The sequence below is a fragment of the Notechis scutatus genome, chromosome 9 (genome assembly GCF_049901735.1).
Source record: "Notechis scutatus isolate UNSWTSFEM ecotype Mainland chromosome 9, rNotScu1.2, whole genome shotgun sequence".
NCBI classification, from domain to species: Eukaryota; Metazoa; Chordata; class Lepidosauria; order Squamata; family Elapidae; genus Notechis; species Notechis scutatus.
The window spans coordinates 7,231,909-7,254,791 of NC_142017.1; the positions used below are offsets into that span (position 1 = coordinate 7,231,909).

Consider the following 22,883-nt stretch of genomic DNA (forward strand, 5'->3'; position numbering starts at 1 on the left):
AATAAAATATGCAGCCAGTTTGTCAGATTTAAAGCCCCTGAATGGAGCATAGGTTTCTACTTTTAAAATACAGGGCGATATAAGATATATAAAACTGTTATGACTCAAGTATAACCATTATTTGCCTTAAATTAGCATTCTCTACTCTACCTGGCATTAGTACCAAAACTTGATTATACTTTGGGAGTACCCAGGTTAAAGTACATTTGCTTTCAGAAATCCCGGTGTTACCAGTTAATTTAGAATTTACAGGATAGATACCAAAGCATGATGACCCTAAAGGAGCCACTAAGACTGAAATAAACTGAGTTATGTTTATGAACATTGTCCCTGTAAATCATTGATAGTTCCTGCTCACTCACTCACTTCTCTTTCCCCCAAATATTGCTGCTTAAGGGTTAGGGTTATCTCACAACTTGAACAGCTAAATAGGAAGAACTGGCTTCTCTGGGCTAGCCTCCCTTACAGATGTTAATTAAAAAAAAACACAGGTCAATCATAGGACAAGGTTAGTGTAATTAGTTCTAAAATGTCATCTGCATTGCAGTAGAATTGTGGTAATTCATCCATAGACATCTGGTGTGTAAGGTCGAACAATGTCACATGGATCATACTTTTAATTCTATCAGTCGCAGTGAAGAATGTAATTCGCATCACGCAATCAAGGCAAAAATTACTTGTTTGTGTCATTTGTGCAAAGATGTGGTGACACATGTGGCATTACTTGCTCATACCATGATACAATGGGTCAGTAGGAACGGGTCAATAACATGAATCAATATTTCAGAATTACTACCACAGTTAGTATCTGGACAGAGGATTGCAGTAGTACGTCACTGATTTCCAAGTCTATGTGCATTTCCCTCCCCATTATTTCTTTTCCTTTAATAACACCATTCTGTTTTGCTACATCAATTTTCAGTTAGTTTTGTGGGAAGGAGGACAGGAGAATTTAAAAGTAGCTTAACTGATTTGGCACCTGGAATTTGGAAAATTGTTTAATATTCTTCCCGTGGGGATTTAATTAAAATACAATGCTTCTAAAAATATTTTATGAACTTCAGTGCATCTTCAGAAATATGACTCCCAAAAAGTGATTGGTTACATGGTAGGTTTTGATTGTTTATACATTCGCATGTCATTTCTACTGTGGGGTTCTTTTAATGGTTATCTTTTAACGTTTTTAAAGCTGTGTTTAGTTTAATGATTATAATTAAAGCCATTTTTTGCTCTTGATGGCTTGCTGAAGTAAAAACAAAAAAGTATATCTACTTATCCTTTTAGCATGTTGGACTATCTTCTCCAGATTCATCCCCCATCCTTCCTCTCGGTGTTACTTGCATACATATTTGTCCTTCGAAAACTCCACTTAATTGGAGGCTCTGCATATAAAAATGTTAATACTAATAAGAATGTTGCCTTCTGATGCCATCAGCATTTTACCTTTCCATGGGTACAGTAATTCCATAACATCGGATTTAAAAAGCTCTTTGAATTCAAGCTTTCATTTCTAAAATGCTTTAGGTGGCCATTAGTTCCAAATATTTAAAGGCAGACCTAAATACTTACTGAAGTGACAAGCGTGTCTTCTTCAGTTAAAAAAACAGAAATTTGAAGTATTTATCTTTAAGCTTCCTGAACAATTCCAGTGAGCAAAAAAACCCCTCTGTTACTTTTTTTATGACTGATAAAAGCAAAATGTTGTTGGGTGCAGAGTAACGTTACAGGCTGTCCTCGGCTAAGTGAGACTTTCAAGTGAGTTTTGCTCTATTTTACGACCTTTCTTGTCACAGTTGTTAAGTAAATCACTGCAGTTGATAAGTTAGTAACCTGGTTGTTAACTGAATCTGGTTTCTCCATTGACTTTGCTTGTCAGAAGGTTGCAAAAGGGAATCACATGACCCTGGGACACTGCAACCGTCAAAAATATGAGTCAATTGCCAAGCATTTTGAATTTTGATTATGTGAGACCTGTCATGCCCCTAGTGGAGACTGACTCTGAGGGAGAGGAGGAACAGCCAACAGGGAGTGGAAGTGTGGCTCCTGAGGTTGTGGAGGAGGCTGGGGAAGGGCAGAGGCCGGCTGGACAGTCAGAGGAGAACCCAGACCCGTCCCCTCTCCATCCTAGGGCACGCAGGGAGGAGAGGATCAGGGAGAGACCTGGTCTACTGGGGAGGAGAGGGCCTTGATCCTCTTCATGGGCTGTAGCTGTGACAACTGGATAAGAGGACGGACATGTGTACGAGCGAGTGATGGAAACAAAGCATGGAAATATCTCTAGTTTATGGTTCCTCTCTGAGTTTAGCGTCCTTCCCAGTGTGTGTTCTGTTATCTGTGGCCGTCCTCCAGCCCTTATTTTGCCTGATTCGTGTTGATTTTTCCCTCCTCCTTGTAACTGGTTGTGTGGGAGTTTTTTGTCTTCAGTCAAGGATATTTGGAACTTAGAAGCAAAGTGAAGGAATAAAAGGGGCTTCACCGGGTTTTTGTGTCTGTGTTTATTTTGTATCCCCACCCTGGGTCATCACAAGTCCATAAGTGTGGAAAGTGGTCATAAGTCACTTTTTTCAATACCGTTGTAACTTTGAATGTTCACTAACTGAACTGTTATAAGTCGAGAACTGCCAGTAATATGGTTGATAGATTCCTGACAAAAAAGCAAGAATTTTTAGGAGGAGCATTCTCAGAACATTATTCCTCTTCTATTATCCTCTAAGGTGCATGCTTCTATGTCAACATGCACTCACTTACATGTAAAACAGAACAGAGTAGAATAAGAGAGTTGGAAGGGACCTTGGAGGTCTTCTAGTCCAGCCCCCTGCCAGGGTAGAAAACCCTACACCACTTCAGACAAATGGTTATCCAATCTCTTCTTTAAAAACTTCCAGTGTTAGAACATTTGAAACTTCTGGAAGCAAGCAGTTCCACGGATTAATTGTTCTAGCTGTCAGGAAATTTCTCCTTAGTTCGTAAATTTGTGAAAAACATTACAAATGCTTTAATTCAATACACAGGCATTTTAAAAGAAACTAAAGATTCAAGCTCCGTCGTCTTGCTTTTGTTTGCAAGATCTGGGTTTGTTATCTCATCCATCTTTCTGCTTTTTGTTTTAATATTTTTGTAATTTGAGAATTGCCCAGAGTCACTGGGAGTTTTGGTAGCATATATATATTTAATAAATCAATGAACTATATGGCAAGAAAAGCTGAACAGAACAGTGGCTGTTTCTCTCTTGGCCCAAAGCCAATGATAGATTTTTTTTTTCTTCTACTTCGCATGCAAAACTAGTAGGATTTTTGAATTTTTCTTTCCAGCTTGACTTTAATGTGATTGATGTGCCTAGAACCATCAATTAATGCAGTCAGTGCTGAAGCAAAATCTCAGTGACTGCTTTAAATCGAGATGGCAAGTTTCTGGTGGATGAAATATGTAAGGGACTGAAAGTAAAGTTTGCTCCAAGAAGCTCAAATATTTATTTTTCTAGCTCTTTCCCAAGGGTTGAGGGTTCCAGAAGAACTAACCTGTTGATGTCTGTCTGAAAAAAGAAAGCCTATTTCTCATAAAGTGTGGTTTAATGTTGTAGACTAAAAAAATAATAATCAAACATTATAATCTGGAAATAACTAGTACGATAAAGGAATAGATTTTATTCTACTTCTGTGCATGACAGCCGCCTACGTCGTATTCAGAATCAGAATGATATTTTCTTATATAAATCTAATTGGGACAACACCATTCCTCATTCTCTCACTGATATAACCGTGTGCTGATTACAGATCATTTTAGTGACTTTCAGTGTTCTTTTAATAAAGCAGAGAGAAAGGGAATGTTTTTCCACTAAAAATTTATGAAATCAAACAAAACAATTGAATGAAGCTGCTGGAAGCCTCAAGGCTACCTTAAGTCTCTTGGTGATTAGATGGCCTTAGACAAATAAGTCCATTGATTTAGAAAGGGGAAGGGGAAAAAAACTCTAATTACAGCTGGCTTATCAAATCAGCAAAGTTAAAACAGCCATGTTTATTGTTTTAGTATTGCCAGAGTAACAGATATTCCTGATTATCGTCAACGGCTTGAGAGAATTAATTTTGAGGAAAGGCTTACACATGTTAAGAAATAGTGTCAGTGTTGCATGTCACAAAGAGCATATAAATGTCTAATAGTGGTTTTGTCAACTAAAAAGATATTCCTTTAGTCTTTTTAGCTGCCAGAAGAAAGGGAGTGGGGGAAAACTGCATTCCTCAAGTGCCTAGTTAATCGCCCTGGCAGCCCAAAGTTGTCGGCATGCAAAAATATTACTGGAGAGCATGATTGATGAGTCTTGGCTATGGATGTGTCCCATTGGAGAATATACATCCAGGGGATGGAGGGACCAGGGGACCAGGATCAAGGGGAAAATGAATGATGTATGTTAATGTCGGCTGCATCCAGCTAACGCCAACATGGCCATTTCTAATAAATCATTTTTTTTCCTCTGAGAAATGCAGCTAGAGACTTATGATTTGAATGGAGGTGGATTTGTTGGAGCCCTGACAGGTATCCGCTCTGGGAAGAGGTCAGGTCTACCTGTCTATGGAAAAACGAAGGAAAGCCATTTCCTTCCTTTAATCACGTTCTTTATATATCTGCCTATCTCAAAGTTACCAGTTCTACTTCTATTCCCCTTCCTCTCATCCTTGAGCCCTGCTCTTCAAAAACAGATTACTTGGCAAAGGTATGTAGTGTAATCCTTGTATTTGCTGCTTTTAGGTCTATAAACAATTAAGGCAACCCCCAGTATACCCAACCAAGTATGCCTGCTCTAGAGATATCTCTAAAAAACACTATATTTGGTGATAGGAGATAGGAAGGAGAAATAAACCAACTTCTGGATAGATTAAAACAAATTCCATTTTTGGATCTAAAGTTGTATTTCTTGGCAACGGACATTTAGCAGCATCCAATGTTGCTAATTGCCCCTTTGCTAGGGTTTGTATGTTCTGTCTCTCTCTTCTGAAGGAGGATTGACTTTATTTGGCTGGGTTGAGGTTGGCCTCTTCACACTAAGGACATGATAGAAAGTGGCTAAAGGCCGGTGGTGTACGAATCGAGCCACGGCACATCCACTGGTGTGTCCTTAGAATTTGATGTTCTCCAAAATGCCTTTCTCAAAAGACAAGTCAGCCCATGTCACCCATCTGTGGATTCCCATTTCTGCAACGCAAACAAAACGCACGTGGTCATCCGAAGTATAAAAATGTGTGCATTCATGCATTTTCTCCCTTCAGTGTAAATCATTGCTTGCTATAAGCATGACATTAGGCGTTGATGAGCCTCCTTTGTTTCTTGATCCTTTTCTTCCAATTTTTGAATATGCATGATGCTCATTTCTTTGCTTTCTACAACTCTTGTAATGTGACCCTCAAATACCCGGGGTCGCCAGTGTTCTGCCATGGCGTGTATAATATCAGCACTTCTTTGTTTAGAAAGCAAGTGTTGACAGAGTTTGCTGATTACTGTAATCCAGGAAGACGTATATCCTTCACCTCAAGTAAAGAAAGCATTCAGCTGCCTAGGAGAGAGGAAAAAGGACAAGGTGGTTGTTTTTCTTGAAATCTATATATGATTTCAAGATTCACTTAAGGAACATTTTATTAGCAGGTCTTTCTTGCAGTGGAAGTTTAAAAGCTTTCAAGTTAAAGCAAGTGATTTTTCAAGAAGGCAAATTGTTCTGACTTTTAAGTAGTAATTGTACACAGCTGCCTAATTGAAGATAATTTCAACAAGATGTCAACCCTTGTTCCAACGTAGGAAGAGAAAAGAAACGTAACAGGAATGGTACGGAATAAAAACACATTTCTTGGTGGGGTTAAGAGAACTATTTTAAAACACAGAGGTCTACATTAAGCTCTGGGATTCAGTTCCAGGAAATGTAGCTGTGGCACAGCTTATCCCTTAACATTGTTTGTTGTGCAGTTATAATTGTTGCTGTAAGCTATGTAAATTTGGATAGATGACGGACAGACAGACAGACATGATAGGTAGTTATAGTAGGTAGGTAGATTTGGTTGGTAGGTAAACAGGCAGCTATGATAGGTAGATTGATAGATCGGCAGGTTGATTGAATTGGAAGTAGGTGGATGGATAGAAAGATATGGATTGAGATAGATGGATAGAAATGGATGGATGAGATAGACAGAGATGGATGGATGAGAGAGATGGACAGACAGAAAAAAGGAATATCCAAATCATGATGGCTACACATTTTGAAAGGCTGTTTGAAGGAAAAACAACAATTTTGCATCTCTAGTAAACGAGAGATCTATATTTCATATATACTTTTAGAAGCTTTTATTTCCCTCAATTCTGTGCTGGCCTCCATCTGGCAGATAGTCAAACCTGAGACTAGCAGAGGAGTAAACGTATTCATACTTATTCCATAAATTTACTGGTGTCCTTCATACTAAAATTTACCACTCCCACTCCAGAATTTGAATTACCTTTATGCTATTTCTGCTTTTGTGTGTGTGTGTGTACAGGGAAAGAGTAGCTCTTTAAAAACAAAATCAGTTTTTCTCCCACTGGCAGATGAACTGCCAAAGGTGGTTATAAATATTTATAAATCCTTGTAAAATCTGAGCTGATAATTGGAAGGGGAGGCTCTTGGCATGAAACACTTAGCATGCCGTTTTAGAGAGGAAATATATTGACAGTTGTTAACAAGTGCAATAAAAAAAACCAAGATTATTGTAATAGTTATAAAATAGGTTGCGTATAGTGGCCTGAATAAGATTAACGATTGATTATAGAGTTGTCCTGTGTTCATTTAGAATCCATGAACTCCGTTACGCACAAATGCGAGTGGGAAAGGAACTTATCTTACTCTTTTCTCTGCATTTATAAAGTTTTCAATTACCAGGGTCTTCTGTTATATGTATGGACATTTTTATGCATAACAATCCAGTGTCTGATACAGAAACATTCGGATCTCTCTAGAGAATGAAAAGGGAATTCTCGGCAAAATGCCGCCAAAGATCCTTTATGTGTTCAAAGTTTGTGAATCAAGAGAGAGAGAGAAATGTTTGGCAATTTGACAGTCGGGTGGAAATTCTTTCAGTGCTTTGCTTCTTGGGCTTAAAAAAAGGCATGGATTCACCCAGGAAGCATTGATACATAAAAAACAAAAAGGATCCAACCAGATTATACAAATCAGATGTGCAGCCTTGGGATGAACCGTGAGGGTCTTGTGATGTTACACATTGCTATCCTTAGTTTGGTCCCAAAGGTGCTTTTCGTTTTTTCCATAAAGACATTTCGCTTTTCATCCTGGAAAGGAATATAAATCCTTTCATCCTCCACCACTCAATCAGAACTGAAGAAGCTTCTTGGATGGGAAGCGAGATGTCTAAAAGGAGAAAAAAAAAACCAAAGAAATTCCAGTTGCCTCCTAAAAAAGCATCGTTGGTACAACCATGACCTCGATGGCTGAGAATCTCCATAAATGTTCTTAGTTTAGCTTCCATTTCAGTGTATTGTCACAGCCTGGTTTATAATTTGATCTTAAATCTTCAATAACAGCCAAATAATTTGGGGGTATGGCTGAAATACTGATTTAAATAACTGCTGTTCCCAGCTGCTGCAGGATTCTGTTTCAGCCTAGCTGTTTCCTCCTCCAGAGTACAGATGGCTTGCTGGAGATATAATTTTCAGCTAACCATGATTTTTTTTTTTAAAAAAAAAATGTCATCGGTCCTGAGAAATAACTAAGTTGAAGCACCACCAAGATAAAAGCATCGCAAAACGTAACACCTACCCTTTCATCCAGCTAAAACCTCATTTAGCAACTGCCTCCTTTCGCGACCCCTGTTATAACAGCGATGAAAGAGCCACCAATCCTCGCATTTACGATCTTTGCAGAAGAAAGCTGAAGTTGGATCATAAGCACGCGGTCATGGTTTTCCTTAGCGATTCTTTGCTTTACAACCGAGTTGCCAGGCCCAGTTGTGGTCACTAAATGAGGACTGCCCGTAGAGTACAACAAACCCGACCACAACAAGGGCAGATCCAGGATACACCTGGTGTCATGCCCCTGTCGGAGCCTGAATCTGCGGAGGAGGACAAGCCAGAGTTAGAACTGATGGAGATCGTGGGGGCGGCTTCGTTGGCTTTGAGGAATGTGGGGAGCAGCAAGCCGAGGCAGCCCAGGGCCCCTCAGGTTTGGGACGGCTCGCTAGCAGGGAGGAATGGGGGCAGGATGACTGAGAGAGGACAAGCAGTAGACATGAGGAACAACAGAGCTTAGGTGATGAGCAAGGACTGCCCCCTCCTGATCCCTGAGCACGGAGATTGGAGAGAAGTTGGGGACAGCATAGGCTGACCTGACAACTCAGGAGAAGATTGTCCCGCCCCTCTTCACAAGGCACACCTGGGGACTGAGAATTAAGGAGACATTATAGGGAGGGGCATTTGTCAGGAACAAACATTCAATTGGTAGAGTTGGGTATGCCAGTACAGACATTTGGAGTTTGCAGAATTGCTTGCTTCTTCCTTACTTGTGGACTCAATGCCTTCTTCCTGACTTCGTGGACTCATTGTTTGTTCCTTGTTTCTTGGACTCATTTCCCTGTTCCTTTGTTTTGCTGGAATGGGCGCAGCCAGACGCTGGTGTGTGTGCGTGTGCTTTGCTCTGGGACTTGCCAAGAACATGGGAGCATTTGACGGGACATTGGGCGCATTAAAAGGGAGTTTGACCTGGCTCTGTGACCTTCGTGCAGGGGTGGGATTCTACCAGTTCACACCTAGACTGGTTCGCTAGAACCGATTGTTAACATTCTAAGCAGTTTGGAGAACTGGTTATTAGAAGAAATTACTGGCCTAATCCTGTAAGGAAGGCAGGAAGGAAACATTCTGGTGTTGCTTACAGAAACTGCCTCTCCGTTAACCCTTATTACATTCTTGGCAGGACTAGACTTCCTGTCTCAGGAACGTCTCTGGAGTTTTCCCCCCCCCTCCTTTGCTGGTACTTTGCTTGTGTGGAGTGACCATTCAAAGTTACAATGGCATTGAAAAAAGTGACTTATGACCCTTTTTCACACTTATGACTGAGGCAGCATCCCCACAGTCATGAGGCCTGGCGAGGAGATGCGTGCCTTGATGTGAGGGATGTTGAGTTGGCCACGCCCAGCCAATAACATGACCACCAAAACACGCCTACCCAGTCACATGACCACCAAGCCACGCCCACCAACTAAGCCATGCCCACAGAACCGGTTGTGAAAATTTTTGAATCCCACCCCTGCCTTGGTGCCTTGTCCCTGGCCTACCAGCATCCCTTCTGTGGCTCTTGGAACCCCTATTCAATTAGGGCCCAGTTGTGACAGGTTAAGGCAGTGAGGACTAACCTTTTTGTCGCGTGCCAAAAATGCGTGTGCGTGTGCTCAACAGCATGCACACTTGCCTGCCCCCATAATGCAATGCATGCACGCTCCCTCCTGTGACCCCTGCCCCCTGCGCATGCATGCAGGACCCCGTGCTCCCCCCATGCGCATGCATGTGAGACCCCATGCTCCTCCCGCCCCCTTCGCATGCACACGCATCTCCTTCATGTGCCCCGCCCGCCATGCATGCGTGGCAGACACCTGAAAATCAGCTGGCTGGCTGGAGGCGCATGCACATGCACAGTAGAACTGAGCTTGAGCGACAGCTCGCGTGTCCGCAGAGATGGCTCTGCGTGCCACTTCCGGCATGCGTGCCATAGGTTCGCCATCACGCGGTTAAGGGTTTTAAGGGGCACAGTGTGTGCCCGCAGCCGTGCCGTGCTGCATCAACTTTCATCATTGAAAATTGCCTAACTCTCTCTCCCTCCCATGCCAGGGTCTATTTTTGGAACGCAGCTGCTTCAGGCTGGCTGAACCTTTTAGCCTGTTGCCCTGCCTTTCCGTTTGCAGGGAAATTTTTACAGGAAGTGGGGAATAAAACCATTGCCACCCTTTCTTCTCTTGCAGATACAGGTTAAGCATCCGTTCTTTCTACTGCGGGGCAGTTGAGCGTTGTGACATTTTTTTTGAAACAGCACTCCTAGAGAAACTCCAGACAGGCCAAGGTTTCGCTTTCCAAACATGTCCCAATGCCAGTCTTCTTTTTCCTCCTCTTATCTTAGAAACGACAATCTGTCTGCAAGGTTTCACCCCCCTACGCCAACCCTCCAAAGTCGAAATTCTTCCACAAATTATATTTCACCACCTTCTTGATCAGCTGCAACAGAGGGAATTGTTTTGAAATGGACTGAATGCAGTTTGGATTTCATTAACATTCTTGTACTCTGCAGATTTGACATCAAGGGTTTATTCTTCTGTGAAATAGTGAAATAGGTGTATTCACCTATTCGTTGTTTTATGGGCATGCAGGTGATTATTTCCCTGTTTCGAAGTAGTTCCCGTGTTATTTTCTTCAGAAGTCGGCTGTTGGATGGGTTGCAGACTGAGACTTTCCATAAATGTTTATGATGCTGGCTTGCAATCGGTGTCATGAAGAGGGACCTTAAGAAATTACACCTGTTTTGTGCCTTCCTTGTTTGCAGCAACCAACAGGCCTTCCTGTTAGAGAATGAAGAGTGTAGGGACGCAAGCTGCAAGGGTGCACACCGGTCATTTAAGGTTCATTGGGCGCTGTCCGATCTAAATCAAATCAAGGATGCTACGGTGGCGACCTTCTTTGACATTTACGAAGATGTAAGTTGAGATCTTTCCGCCGTATTCCTGCCTTCTTAGCTGCCATCCCCGTTTTCTTATACGTATTTGACCCTGATTTAAAACACTGGTTCATATTAGGGGATCCATCTGGCAAACCTTGGAAACAAGGTATGTAAACCAGACAACTGGTCATTTGCATTCTTTTAGCAAGTCCTTGAGGCCTCTTGGAGGTTTATCTGTGTCCTCAGGGTCACCTGAGTACTGCAAATGGGTGTGTACCCTTCTTGCATATGACCAGCTGTCTGCAAGTAATATATATCCTTCCATTCCCCCATCATCCAGTTAGAGCTGAAGAAGCTTGTTGGATGAGAAGCGAAACGTCTTCAAAGACAAACCAGAAAGTCCAGTTGCCTCCTGAAAAAGCACTTTTGAGACAACCATGACCTGGAGGACTGAGAATCTCCATAGAGAATCTTCATATTTTTATTTTCTGACACTGTTGACCCTTTTAGTGCTTTTTGACTTGCTTATTCATTTATGTGCTTTTGCATTTTTTCTGTCTCTAGGGAATCTTGGATATAATTGTCCTCAGCAAGAATTCTCCTAAAAAAGAGCTTGCTATCCACGCATTAAAAAATAACTTTGAAGCAGATGCCTACTTCGTTAAAGTCATTGGTGAGTGGCTCAGTATGAAAACATTAAAATGCTATTAAGGGGAAAAATCCAATACTGCCTATAGTTTTCCACCCAGCCTAAGAACAGCAGAAAGATGGCTATTAAATAGTAATGAGGTGAGATAGGACATTGCATTAAAATGTATACTTGAGAGGAACAGGTTAAAGAAAACCTAGTTAATCAGATACAGGTCTGCTTATTTTAGAACATTCCTGCCATTTGCTTTACACGTTGAGTTCCCGAAAAGTATAAAAAGTAATACAGTATGAATATTTGTGGAAGCATTTGGAATTTTTCATGATTTATCTTTTGTAATGTCAGCTCCCCAGAGTCATCTGGAATTTGGATGGCCTCTACATTTAATGAAATGAGTAACGTTATAGTTTCTATTTTATCCTCCATTTTACTCAAGAGTAAGAACATCCACAACAATGTTACTTTGATGTCTGTCTCAGATGCAAGGCATGAAAAGGGAACCAGAAAAGCAGAAAGAAAATAGATTTGTTGGTAGCCCCTAAAATAACCAAGGGCTTATTAAATTGTGTGGAGATGTCAGGTTCCAAAAAAAACCAAGAGAGACATACTGAGTTTTTTTCTAAGCAGTTTCTTTGATTGTTCTTCATCTATAAACAGAAATCTTACCAAACTCAAGCAGCTATTTGCATCATTAAGAACTGTGGCGATATAAATGTGCATGGGGAGAATAACGAATCTTGCGAGTTTACCCGACGGATGACATAGTGAACAAAACTGTTACGGAATCTAGTAGTCCTGTTAGAAATACTTTGGAATACTCCTCCCAGAGGGGAGCAGCAGAAACAGACTGTGAAGTGGGTGTATGAGGACTCCAACAATGCTTTGAGCTCTAAGCACATCGCGCTTATAAGCAGTATCCTGAATAACAGAAAGCGCGATTCCTATCATCTTCTTGGTTGTCTTCGCCACTCTCCGTATGGACTTTCTATCTGATGCACTACTGCCAGCAAACCAAACAGGGATGCAGTTTGTCGAAATGCTCCCAATCGTGCCTCTGTAACAAGCGGCCAGGACAGAAGAAGAAAGAAGTGCTCTCTACGCTACAAATGATTCAAGTCATCACCCCAAATTTGTTTCCACCTCTTGTTCAGGGGGGAGAAATTATCTAAGGGAAGCAAATGCGAAAGACCATTAGCTGAGGCTCAGGAGTGGGGCTGTTTTTAGACAGAGCTATGGAGAATTAACTTCAGGACAATCTACCGCTTGCTGTTCCTGATTACACAGCTGGGAGATGTCAGCCCACAGCTAGTATCACCATAAAAAGAGTTTATTTTTCTGCCTCACCAGGCATTCTGATGGGAAGCATTGATCCTCCAGCTCTGAGGAATAAAACTGGCTTCAGATGTTTGGAAGGGACGGTGGGGTGGCGGGAAGAGAGGCTCTCTAACATTTAAACTAAAATAATTACATCTGTTTTAAATAAATAGCAAATAGCGCTTACCAAATAGCGCTTAGGCTTACAGAAAAGTCCCATGTTTCTTGGCCTGGTTTTTCAGGTGTGGTTTGCCATTGGCTCCTTCTTAGGGCTGAGAGAAAGTGACTGGCTCAATCTAAGGTGTCAGTCGGCGATTTTGGGTAGCCATGCTCTTTATGTTTCTGCAGTGCTCAATAAATAAATAAAATATGCAAGTTCTTCCTCCCTACATCAATAGCAATTGCCCTTAGACTTATCTACCGCTTCACAGTGCTTTTACAGCCCCTTCTAAGCAGTTTACAGAGTCAGCCTCTTGCCCCCAACAATCTGGGTCCTCATTTTGCCAACCTCAGAAGGATGGAAGGCTGAGTCAACCTGGAGCCGGTCAAGATTGAACTCCTGGCTGTGGGCAGAGCTAGCCTGCAATATGACATTCTAAGCACTGCGGAAGGAAAGGAAAGGAAAGAGGAAAGGGAAGGAAAGGAAAGGAAAGGAAAGGAAAGGAAAGGAAAGGAAAAGGAAAGGAAAGGAAAGGAAAGGAAAGGAAAGGAAAGGAAAGAAGGAAAGGAAAGAAGGAAAGGAGAGGAAAGGAAAAAGGAAAGGAAAGGAAAGAGGAAAGGAAAGAAGGAAAGGAAAGGAAAGAAGGAAAGGAAAGGAAAGGAAAAAAGGAAAGGAAAGGAAAGGAAATAGCCCTTAGACTTATATACCACTTCACAGTGCTTTACATTCTCCTCTAAGCAGTTTACAGAATCAGTCTATTGCCCGCAACAATCTGGCTCCTCATTTTACCCACCTCGGAAGGATGGAAAGCTGAGTCAACCTTGAGCCGGTCAGGATCAAACTCCTGGCTGTGACCAGTGAGTTAGCCTGCAATACTGCTTTCTAACCACGGCGCCAACATTTAATTGCAGTCTTCTCCTGGGTTCTGCGGAACCACATTCCCCCAGCAGTCCCAGCCAATATTACTAATATTGAGGAAAGCCAGGAGATGTAGGTTAGCAGCATTGTAGACCCCATTCACACCTGGGCCTCTTTCAGCCAACAGGGCTTTCTCTCCGCCTTCAATATTAGAAGGAAAGTGGGTGACAATCAGAGAACTGCCTTTTTCAGTTACTATTAACTGCCCTTCTGCGAGAGAATCGCTGAGCAACAATTTTCCTTACTGGTTAATGAGTGTTATTATTTATAACACTGTTATTGATATTAGTTTTGCTTGTTAGTGAACGCATGTTTGACTAAACTAGGCTACTTAATGAGTGTTGCTTTAGATCATCTGTCCGATTAATCTGCCCGCTAGCTTAGTTGTGTAGTTCACATTCAGCACAGGTCCACGACCGCAATTGAGCCCAGAATTTTTGTTGCTAAGTGAAATATTTGTTAAGTGATCTCTGCCCGATTTTTATGACCTTCCTTGCCACCGTTGCTAAGTGAATCCCTGTGGTTGTTAAATTAGAAACCCGGTTGTTAAGTGAACCTGGTTTTCCCATTGACTCTGCCTGTCCGAAGGTCGCAAAATGAAACCATCATAAATATGAGTCAGTTGCCAAGCATTTCAGTTTTGATCATGTGACCACAGGGACGCTGCAACAGTCAGTCGTAAGTGTGAAAAACGGACATAAGTCACTTTTTTCAGTGCCGTCGTAACTTCCAACGGTCACTAACTGAACTGTTGTAAGACGAGGACTAACTGTATTTCATAAGCTGCTTCTGCACCATATTTGAACAAGGATAAGTATCTTCTGGTTTCCTCATGAGTGCAAAAGTGACTTACACATCTGATTTATGGTACTGTACAAAATAGGACGGTACAGAAATTCCAGTGTAATGATAAATGTGCTTTTTCTTCTGCTTTGGTCTAAACAATGTTTATAGTTTAAAACTTCAAATTTACCAGTTGCTTTTTTAAAAAATGCTTTATTTTCAAAGATACTCAGTTTTTGCAGTAAGTTATTAAGGAATCAACTGCTTAATCACAGCATGTTTCACCCTTACTTGGCACCAAGATGAAGTGGTTTTAAGAACAAGTGTTTTTTGAAGATATTAAGGGCAAGGAAGACAAAGAACGAACACAGCGTTAAAATATTTTGTTTTCCCGTGGTCAGTACGTTTACTTGCTCAGGAAACCCGAATTAATACATATTATTAATACTTTTTCATGTTTGCATTTAGAAAGAAACAAAACTTCCCTGCAGACAAGATCTGAAGCTCCATAGCTTTAATGAGCCAGAAGCAAAAAAAAATCCTTTAGAAAGGTTTTCTTTTTTTTTCCAAATAATTTTTAGCAGGCATGTTAATTCCCCCCACCCCAAATCCCCCCTTGGTGTCTTTGACACCAAGTCACTCAGCTGATTATGAAACACGAGAGCATCTTCGTTGCACAAAGAGGCATAAGAAATATATGTTTTTCCAAGCCAGAATGGTGTGAGGCAGACGTCCATAATTCCTTATCCCTGAGCCTTTATAGCTTCATTTGCCTTGGCAAAACGAGAGAGTAAGCAGCCACAGTCTTTAAATTGGAGGGTGTTTGCCTAAGAAACACTGTTCACAGTGCTAACAACCATGGATCTTCTCTCTTGTTTACCCACAGTGCTGAGTGGCCTTTGCTCAAATGACTGTCCTCGCAAGATAACAGTAAGTATGCTGTTAAAATCCATTCCTGGGGAATTGTGGCATCTCCAATCCATACCATCACTCTGTTTGTCAAAAGATAGCCATGTCCTGGTCGCTTACCATTTCATCATGACAAGGGCAACCAAAGCCACACTTTCTTGAATGGGAGAAATTTAACTTTTAATTCAGTTCTCTGTCGTGACCCCATGCTGGAAAATACCATTCCTTCAGGCACTTTGAAATCTCAGCTCTTGTTCACTGTTTTCATGATGTTCTCTTTTACTCCTTGTACTGTACTGTAAGCTATTTTTAACAACTCCTCCCACCAGAGGTGGTATTCAGCAGGTTCTGACCAGTCCTGGAGAACCGGTAGCGGAAATTTGAGTAGTGCGTAGAACTGGCAAATCCCACTGCCGACTGGCCCCGCCCCCATCTAGCCTCCGCCTCCTGAGTCCCAGCTGATTGGCTGGGTCTCCTTTTGTTGCCCTGCACAGGAGAACGGAGCTGGAAAGCAGGTTAGTGAGATGGGGAGGGAATGGGGATTTTGCAGTATCCTTCCCCTGCCACGCCCACCAAGCCACACCCACCAAGCCATGCTCACAGAACCGGTAGTTTAAAAAAAAATTGAATCCCACCACTGCCCCCCACCCATGTTTTTTAAAGCAAATGGATGATTAATGTTTATTATAGAGCATTGTCTAGTTTAGACCATGGATGTGCATGGAATTTTCCTTAATAACCCAGCACACAGAATAACAGAATTGGAAGGGACCTTGGAGGTCTTCTAGTCCAACCCCCTGCTCGAGCAGGAAATCCTATACCATTCCAGATAAGTGGCTGTCCAGTTTCTTTTTTACATCCTCCAGTGATGCAGCACCCACAACTTCTGGAGGCAAGCTGTTCCACTGACTAATTGTTCTGTCAGGAAATTTCTCCTTAGTTCTAAGTTGCTTCTCTCCTGGATTAGTTTCCATCCATCACTTCTTCTCCTGCCTTTAGCTACATTGGAGAAGATCCCATCTTCTTGGTGGCAGCCCCTTACAGCTTAAATATATTCATTGGATTAAAAGTAACATTGGCTGTTCAGTTTGCCATTTATACTGTATTATATAAATTTTTTCTGCCTCTCATCAACCAGCGGACAAGGTTATGATGTATCTTCCAAATAAACATTTGAAAACAGTGAAGTCATTTTGAAAGGCCGTGTAAGTAAAACTCAAACTTCTGACAGCTACTTCGGGGAAGTTTTGATCCCTGAGGCGTGCTGTTGTTGAAATGGTTGCTTCTCATTTGGGCCTTTTTTGTTGTTGTTTTTGGTCACTTTCAACCACTTTCCTTATTCTTTACTTTCCCTTCCCAAAGGTGCCTTTTCCCACCATCTTGAGAAATGCAAAGGACGTTCTGCTTTCCCTGCGTTTTGTCCTTCCGATTTGTATTTATCATTGCGTTAAATTCCCAAGGAAACACCTTTATGGCTCGTAGATATTTTTGACTTCAAAAAAACCAAAAAAAACTCTGTATATATGGAGGCTCTGCTGGGGCCGAGTATTAATAGTGCTGTAGATTTTTCTTTAGCTTGCAAAGCATCGTTCTCTTTTGGGCTGAACACTTTACTCTTCTTTTAAAACGGCCTCAGAGTTGTATCGATATTCAGAACTTCTAAGGGAGGTGCCTTGGTCACATATAAGCTTTAAACTCACAACTGGAGAAATTCAGTTTGGTCTTTTAGGAAGCAGCGTGTGTTGCATCTTTCTTACTATTTTTTTACATTGAACATCAAATGAGCTGTGGCATCTTAAATTACCATGTCCTTGTCCAAGGGCTTAAAGTTTTTAAAAAATGTTGTGTCTTTTACAAGGCATGGTGTTTCTAAATGGAAGGAAATGGAGACAGGAAGCAAATCATATCAGAAGGATCTAGAGAGGTGTTTAATGGATGCCGCCAGACCGTGTCTATTAGCTAGAAGGTATTTCACTAATGAGGACAGCTCAGTAAAATATGTGAGCAATAGGTATGTAAATCCTGGCCTTAGAAATAAGATTGGTGATGTACAGAAAACACATGGAGAAATAAAAAGGCAAGCAAATGGAGTAGAACAAAATGGAGTAGAACAAGGGAAGTGGATACACACAGTGGGTGTGTAAAGCAGACTTGAGCTGTACATGATCAGAAGCAGCTTAGACAACAAATGGAGCAGAGCTGAAGAAAGCGGAAATCTTACAGCTTGCCTCAGAACTTAATATTTGCTTGTTGGTATTATTAGTTATATATTTGTAGGCGTAGAGCAGGCAGAGCTGAGGGCGGAGTTGAACATGTCATCAGCTCAGAGTCCTTACATTGCCACAAACAATCCCCCTTGAATTCCATCGATCTTTACCTAGCACCCATTAAGGGCTGACCATTAGTTGACTAAGTAGACTTGAAATAATAAACCTCGTGTGCTCTCGATCCTTTGCGACCGACATTATCCTGCCTTTTCTCCAGCAGCTCAAGGGTGGGACATGGGGCTGCGGTGGTTAGGCCAGCTCTAGTTCCATTTTATTGCCTGTGCTGTCCAGACAGTATATAGGTAACTGGGAATTGAGATAGTTAAGTTAGAATTGGAAGCTGTCCCCTTAAGGGAATGCCTCACGGTAAATGTAGTTAATGCATCATGGGAAATGTAGTTCACGTCATGTGGTCACATCTGTCATCCTGATTGGTCACTGAATTGACCCTTGCTTGGTTGGGGGAGTTTCCTTTACTCTTGCTCGGATGCCAGCATCGTGCTGGTGTTTCACCCTCTGCTCCGTCGTTATGGGATGAAAGAGCACTATAATTTTACACTATGAAGCAAATGAACGTCCCAAAGTCATAGCTGAGTGTGACTTGAATTGGTCGAGCCCCAGAAACAGGAATGCATCCAGTATAGAAACTTGGGTAAAAACTCAAGAGGAGGTCATGAGTAGCACCTTCCCACTCACATTTCTGGCAACTCTTTTTTCAGAGGCGTGTGAAACAGCCATGTAGCCATTTACAGTGTTGACTCCCGAAATCTCTCTTTAAAACTGACCGGCTGGGTGACCTCAGTACCAACTTCAGTATATTGGTTTATGTCAGGGTGTCCAACCTTGGCAACTTTAAGACTTGTGGACTTCAATTCCCAGAATTCCTCAGCCAGCAAAGCTGGCTGAGGAATTCTGGGAGTTGAAGTCCACAAGTCTTAAAGTTGCCAAGGTTGGACACCCCTGGCTTTATGTCTTTATGAAAGTACAGTTAGTCCTCAACTTAACAATCAAAACTGACCCACCAATTTCCGTGCCTAAGCGAGACAGTTGCTAAGTGAGCTTTTGCCCCATTTTACGTCCTTTCTTTCCAAAGCTGTTAAGTGAACCACTGAGGTTATTAAATCAGTAATAAATGGTGTGGAGACCATAACTTAACACCAATAAGACCAAGGAGCTTATAGTGGACTATAGAAGGAACAAATCGGACATCCAGCCCTTGCTTATCCATGGGGACTGAGTGGAGCAAGTGGCCAGTTTTAAGTTTCTGGGTGTTACCCTAAAAGAGGACCTGACCTGGGGGGCTCACATTGCAGCCCTGGTCAAAAGGACCAGCAGGGATTATACGACCTGAGACTTCTCAGGAAACAACAACTGAATGAAAAACTGCTGGTGGCCTTCTACCGCTGCACCATAGAGAGTATCTTAACTTACTGCACCTCTGTATGGTTTGCCAATTGCACAGGGGCAGATAGGACAGCACTCCAGAGGGTTAGCATCATTGCCCAGAAGATCATGGGTTGCCCTCTCCCCTCTTTGGAAGAGCTTCATAGCTCCTGCTGCCTTAAGAAAGTTCAAAACATCCCCAAAGATCCATCTCAACCTAGGCACCCTTTTTTGGAACTATTACCATCTGGCAGACGGTACAGGATAATAAAAACAAGGACAAATAGGCTGAAAAACAGCTTCTAGCCCAGGGCAGTAGCTCCATTGAATTCTACTGTATAGTGCAATATTAATGCAATATCAGGGGTTTTCAATTCAGTTGCATAGAAATGTGAATTGATGTGTGTTTTTGTTTATTTCCATAGTCATAATCTACACTGAAGATGGTATTTAATTTTGTTGTACGAGGTGCAATGACAATAAACTAAACTAAACAGTAAGCTGGTTGTTAAGTGAATCTGGCTTCCCCATTGACTTTGCTTGTCAGAGAGTCACTAAACGTGACTCTGGGGGACACTGCAGCCATCATAAATGCATGCCAGTTGCCAAGTGTTTTGAATTTTGACGATGCGACCATGGGGATGCTTCAATGGTCATTAAGTGTGAAAAATGGTCCTAAGTCACTTTTTTTTCCCCCAGGGTCGTTGCAGCTTCAAATGATCCCTAAATGGTTGTAAGTCAAGGTTTGCTTGTGTTCTCTTTGTTTCTCCTAAGTCTCCCACTCATTGGTTGCTGCTTTTCTTTCCCCGGTCCTAAAAGAGAGAAAGAAACACAAAGCAATTAAAAAAAGAAAACCTATCAAACTGCCATACAATCACTGTAACTTCAGCTTGCCTGAATCCTTTCCCTGGCATCTCCTCGTACTATCAAACTGTCAGCTTGCAGTCAATCATATTTTAGACTTGCATTAGCTGATGAGAAGGAATATTTCCGCTGGAAGCATTTGCAGTTTTCGGCATCGCTGCCCTGGAAAAGATTGTCCCCAAGATGCTTTTTTTTCAAGAGGCAACTGGACTTTCTGTGGTTTTTTTTCTTTTTTTGGAAATGTTTTGGTTCTCATCCAAGAAGCTTCTTCAACTCTTGACTGGAGGGTGGGGCATGGAAGGATTTATATTCCTTGCAGACAGCTGGTCATTTGCATCCTTTTAGAGGGTCGTTGAAGAACTTGGAGGTTTATCTGTGTCCTCAGGGTCACCTGAATAGTGCAAATGGATGTGGAGCATTCTTGCAAATGACCAGCTGTCTGCAAGGAGTATAAATCCTTCCATTCCCCACCACCCAGTCCGAACTGAAGAAGCTCCTTGGATGAGAAGGGAAACGTCTTCAAAGAAAAAAACAAGAATGTCCAGTTGCCTCCTGAAAAAGCACCTTCGGGACAACCATGACCTGGAGGACTGAGAATCATTACAGATATTTCTGAAGATTCCTTGTCCCCAGGCCAGAGGGTGACTTTAAACGCTACTGTGTGTTCACATCAACCTTGAAGCTTCGCAGCTAGGTTAAAGCTAAGTTATAGATGGAAAAAGGCTATTTATTTTTTGTATGTTATATAGCAGTGGTGACTAAACTTTTTGGGCTCCTGTCCCGAAAATTGTGCGCGCGCTTGTGGCGCTCGCATGCCAGCACCCAGAAGACAAAGTGCCCACCCCCCTACGCCCCCTGCGCTTGCACGCGTGATTCCTCCATGCCACTGCCCCCTTACCTGCACTGCACACCTCCCAGCTGATTTTCAGCCCGTTTGAGGTCTTTTTTGGCCTCCCACAGAACTCGAGGGAAGCCTCTGCAGCCTTTGGAGGCCGAAAAATGGGCCCGTTTCATCATTTCCGGTATTTCCGGAAATACAGGAAGTGACGAAACGGGCCTGTTTTCCGGCCTCCAAAGGCTGCAGGGGCTTCCCTCGAGTTCTGTGGGTGTGGCATGGCTTGGTGGACGTGGCAGGGAAAGGATGTTGCAAAATCCCCATTCCCTCCCCACCTCACTAACCTGCTTTCCAGCTCCGTTCTCCTGTGTAGCGCAATGAAAGGAGACCCATCAGCTGGGACTCAATGGGAGGCAGAGAATAGATGGGGTTGGCAGGACCAGTCAGAGGTGGGGTTTGCCGGTTCTCCGAACGACTCAAAATTTCTGCGACCGGTTCTCCGGAACTGGTCAGAACCTGCTGAATACTACCTCTGGTTGAGACTGACTGTAGTTCATTTCAGATGGGTAGAAATAGCTATCTGTTTATTTAATCTGTTTATTTTTCAAATCATAGAAAAACACTGCGAACAAAGGAAGGAATTTGTTGGAGGAGAATGGTTTCTTGTGCCAATTTTTAGGACCAGAAAGGGAAATAATGCAATGTCCCTTTCCTTTCAGCCTTTTGGTGTGAATCAACCTGGACCTTATATTAAGTATACAACTGTCGATGCCAATGGATACTTGAAAAATGGGTCAGGTAAGACTACTTCCTATTGATTATGGCATTGGTTTTTCAACGCACCGATCCATATATCAGATTCTGTATAACACAAATGCAGATTTGCCTCTTTTAGAGGTGACTCCCCATTAACGTTAGACTTCAGGGTTCCGTGTTGTTAAGAGCTAAAAAACAAGGATAGGTCCTGAATATTCCTAGCCAGGTAATAATAATAATCTCCAAGAGTTGTGGGAAACGAAATGCATTTATTTTAAAAAGAAAAACAACAGGTAAAGGCTTTTCTTAGGAAGGAAGGAAGGAAGGAAGGAAGGAAGGAAGGAAGGAAGGAAGGAAGGAAAGAAGGAAGGAAGGAAGGAAGGAAGGAAGGAAGGAAAGAAAGAAAGAAAGAAAGAAAGAAAGAAAGAAAGAAAGAAAGAAAGAAAGAAAGAAGATCATTGTTGTTGACTTCTTGTTAAGGGCAGGGAGCACAGAATTAATGCAGCTTTAAATAAATGCATTGTGACCTTTCTTGGGTCTTTCTTAATTGCACTCATTGGATCTCTTTATGCAGCCATATATTTTTCCCCCTACTGCTAATGAATAATAATAGAGTCAGCACTTTCCCAGGCTTGCATATTTTAATATATATATTTTTGGGGGGGGGGGGTTGGGGAGCTAGCGCCATAATCATATACGGTGTTGTGGAACAGCTGGCTGCAGGTACCCATATAATTAAGGAGATTATAATAAGCATTTCATATACAGAGAGACCATGTTTAACTACTCCAATCTGGTAACAGGCTGGATCTCAGCAGGAGCACTGTCAGTCTGGGTGGTTTTATAATCATCTGGGCTTTTAATAAATTAAAACATTTTTAGCACACAGATGGTAAGAAAAACCTGTCCCTCGATAGAAGGACAGCAAGAAATATAAATCCTAATGAAAGCTGAATCTCTGGAGCATTCAGTTCCCTGGAAAATGAGCTCACCTGAATTTCCAGGGATTTGACATACATAGGCTAACCCAGGCCTATGGCCAGCAGCACAGTCAATAAGGGGAAAGTTTAAATATCCCAGGATTGGTTTGTTTTTTTTATTCAATCTAGACATTTGCTCTTTGGGTGCAAAAAGGAAAGATCTTCCCGAGAGGTTCTCCTAATTGGCTGATCTTTGATTGTAACAAATTAAAGTTGAAGCATAAGTAATTTCTACTTGCTGACATCAATCCCGAAATAGCACGCAGGTTTGCCAGGTTTTGTGTGGTGGCACCTGAACCAGGCAAGAATAATTAAGAGCAATTGAACCTGCCTGATATGGATCGCCAAAAATGGCCAAGGCTCAGCATTAACCATGTCAGCAATTATAGGACATTT

General features: G+C 42.0%; 1 protein-coding gene across 2 annotated transcripts in view; it reads left to right on the forward strand.

Moving 5' to 3' along the window:
- The window catches only part of ITFG1 (integrin alpha FG-GAP repeat containing 1), a 92,035-nt gene that overhangs the window by 35,748 nt on the left and 33,404 nt on the right, over nucleotides 1-22,883 (forward strand). For both annotated transcript variants that reach the window (XM_087971494.1, XM_087971493.1), the window contains exons 11-14: nucleotides 10,556-10,706; nucleotides 11,234-11,342; nucleotides 15,380-15,423; nucleotides 21,471-21,549. In XM_087971494.1, coding sequence (XP_087827620.1) covers nucleotides 10,556-10,706; nucleotides 11,234-11,342; nucleotides 15,380-15,423; nucleotides 21,471-21,549 — 383 coding nt within the window. The remainder of the gene's footprint in view (nucleotides 1-10,555; nucleotides 10,707-11,233; nucleotides 11,343-15,379; nucleotides 15,424-21,470; nucleotides 21,550-22,883) is intronic.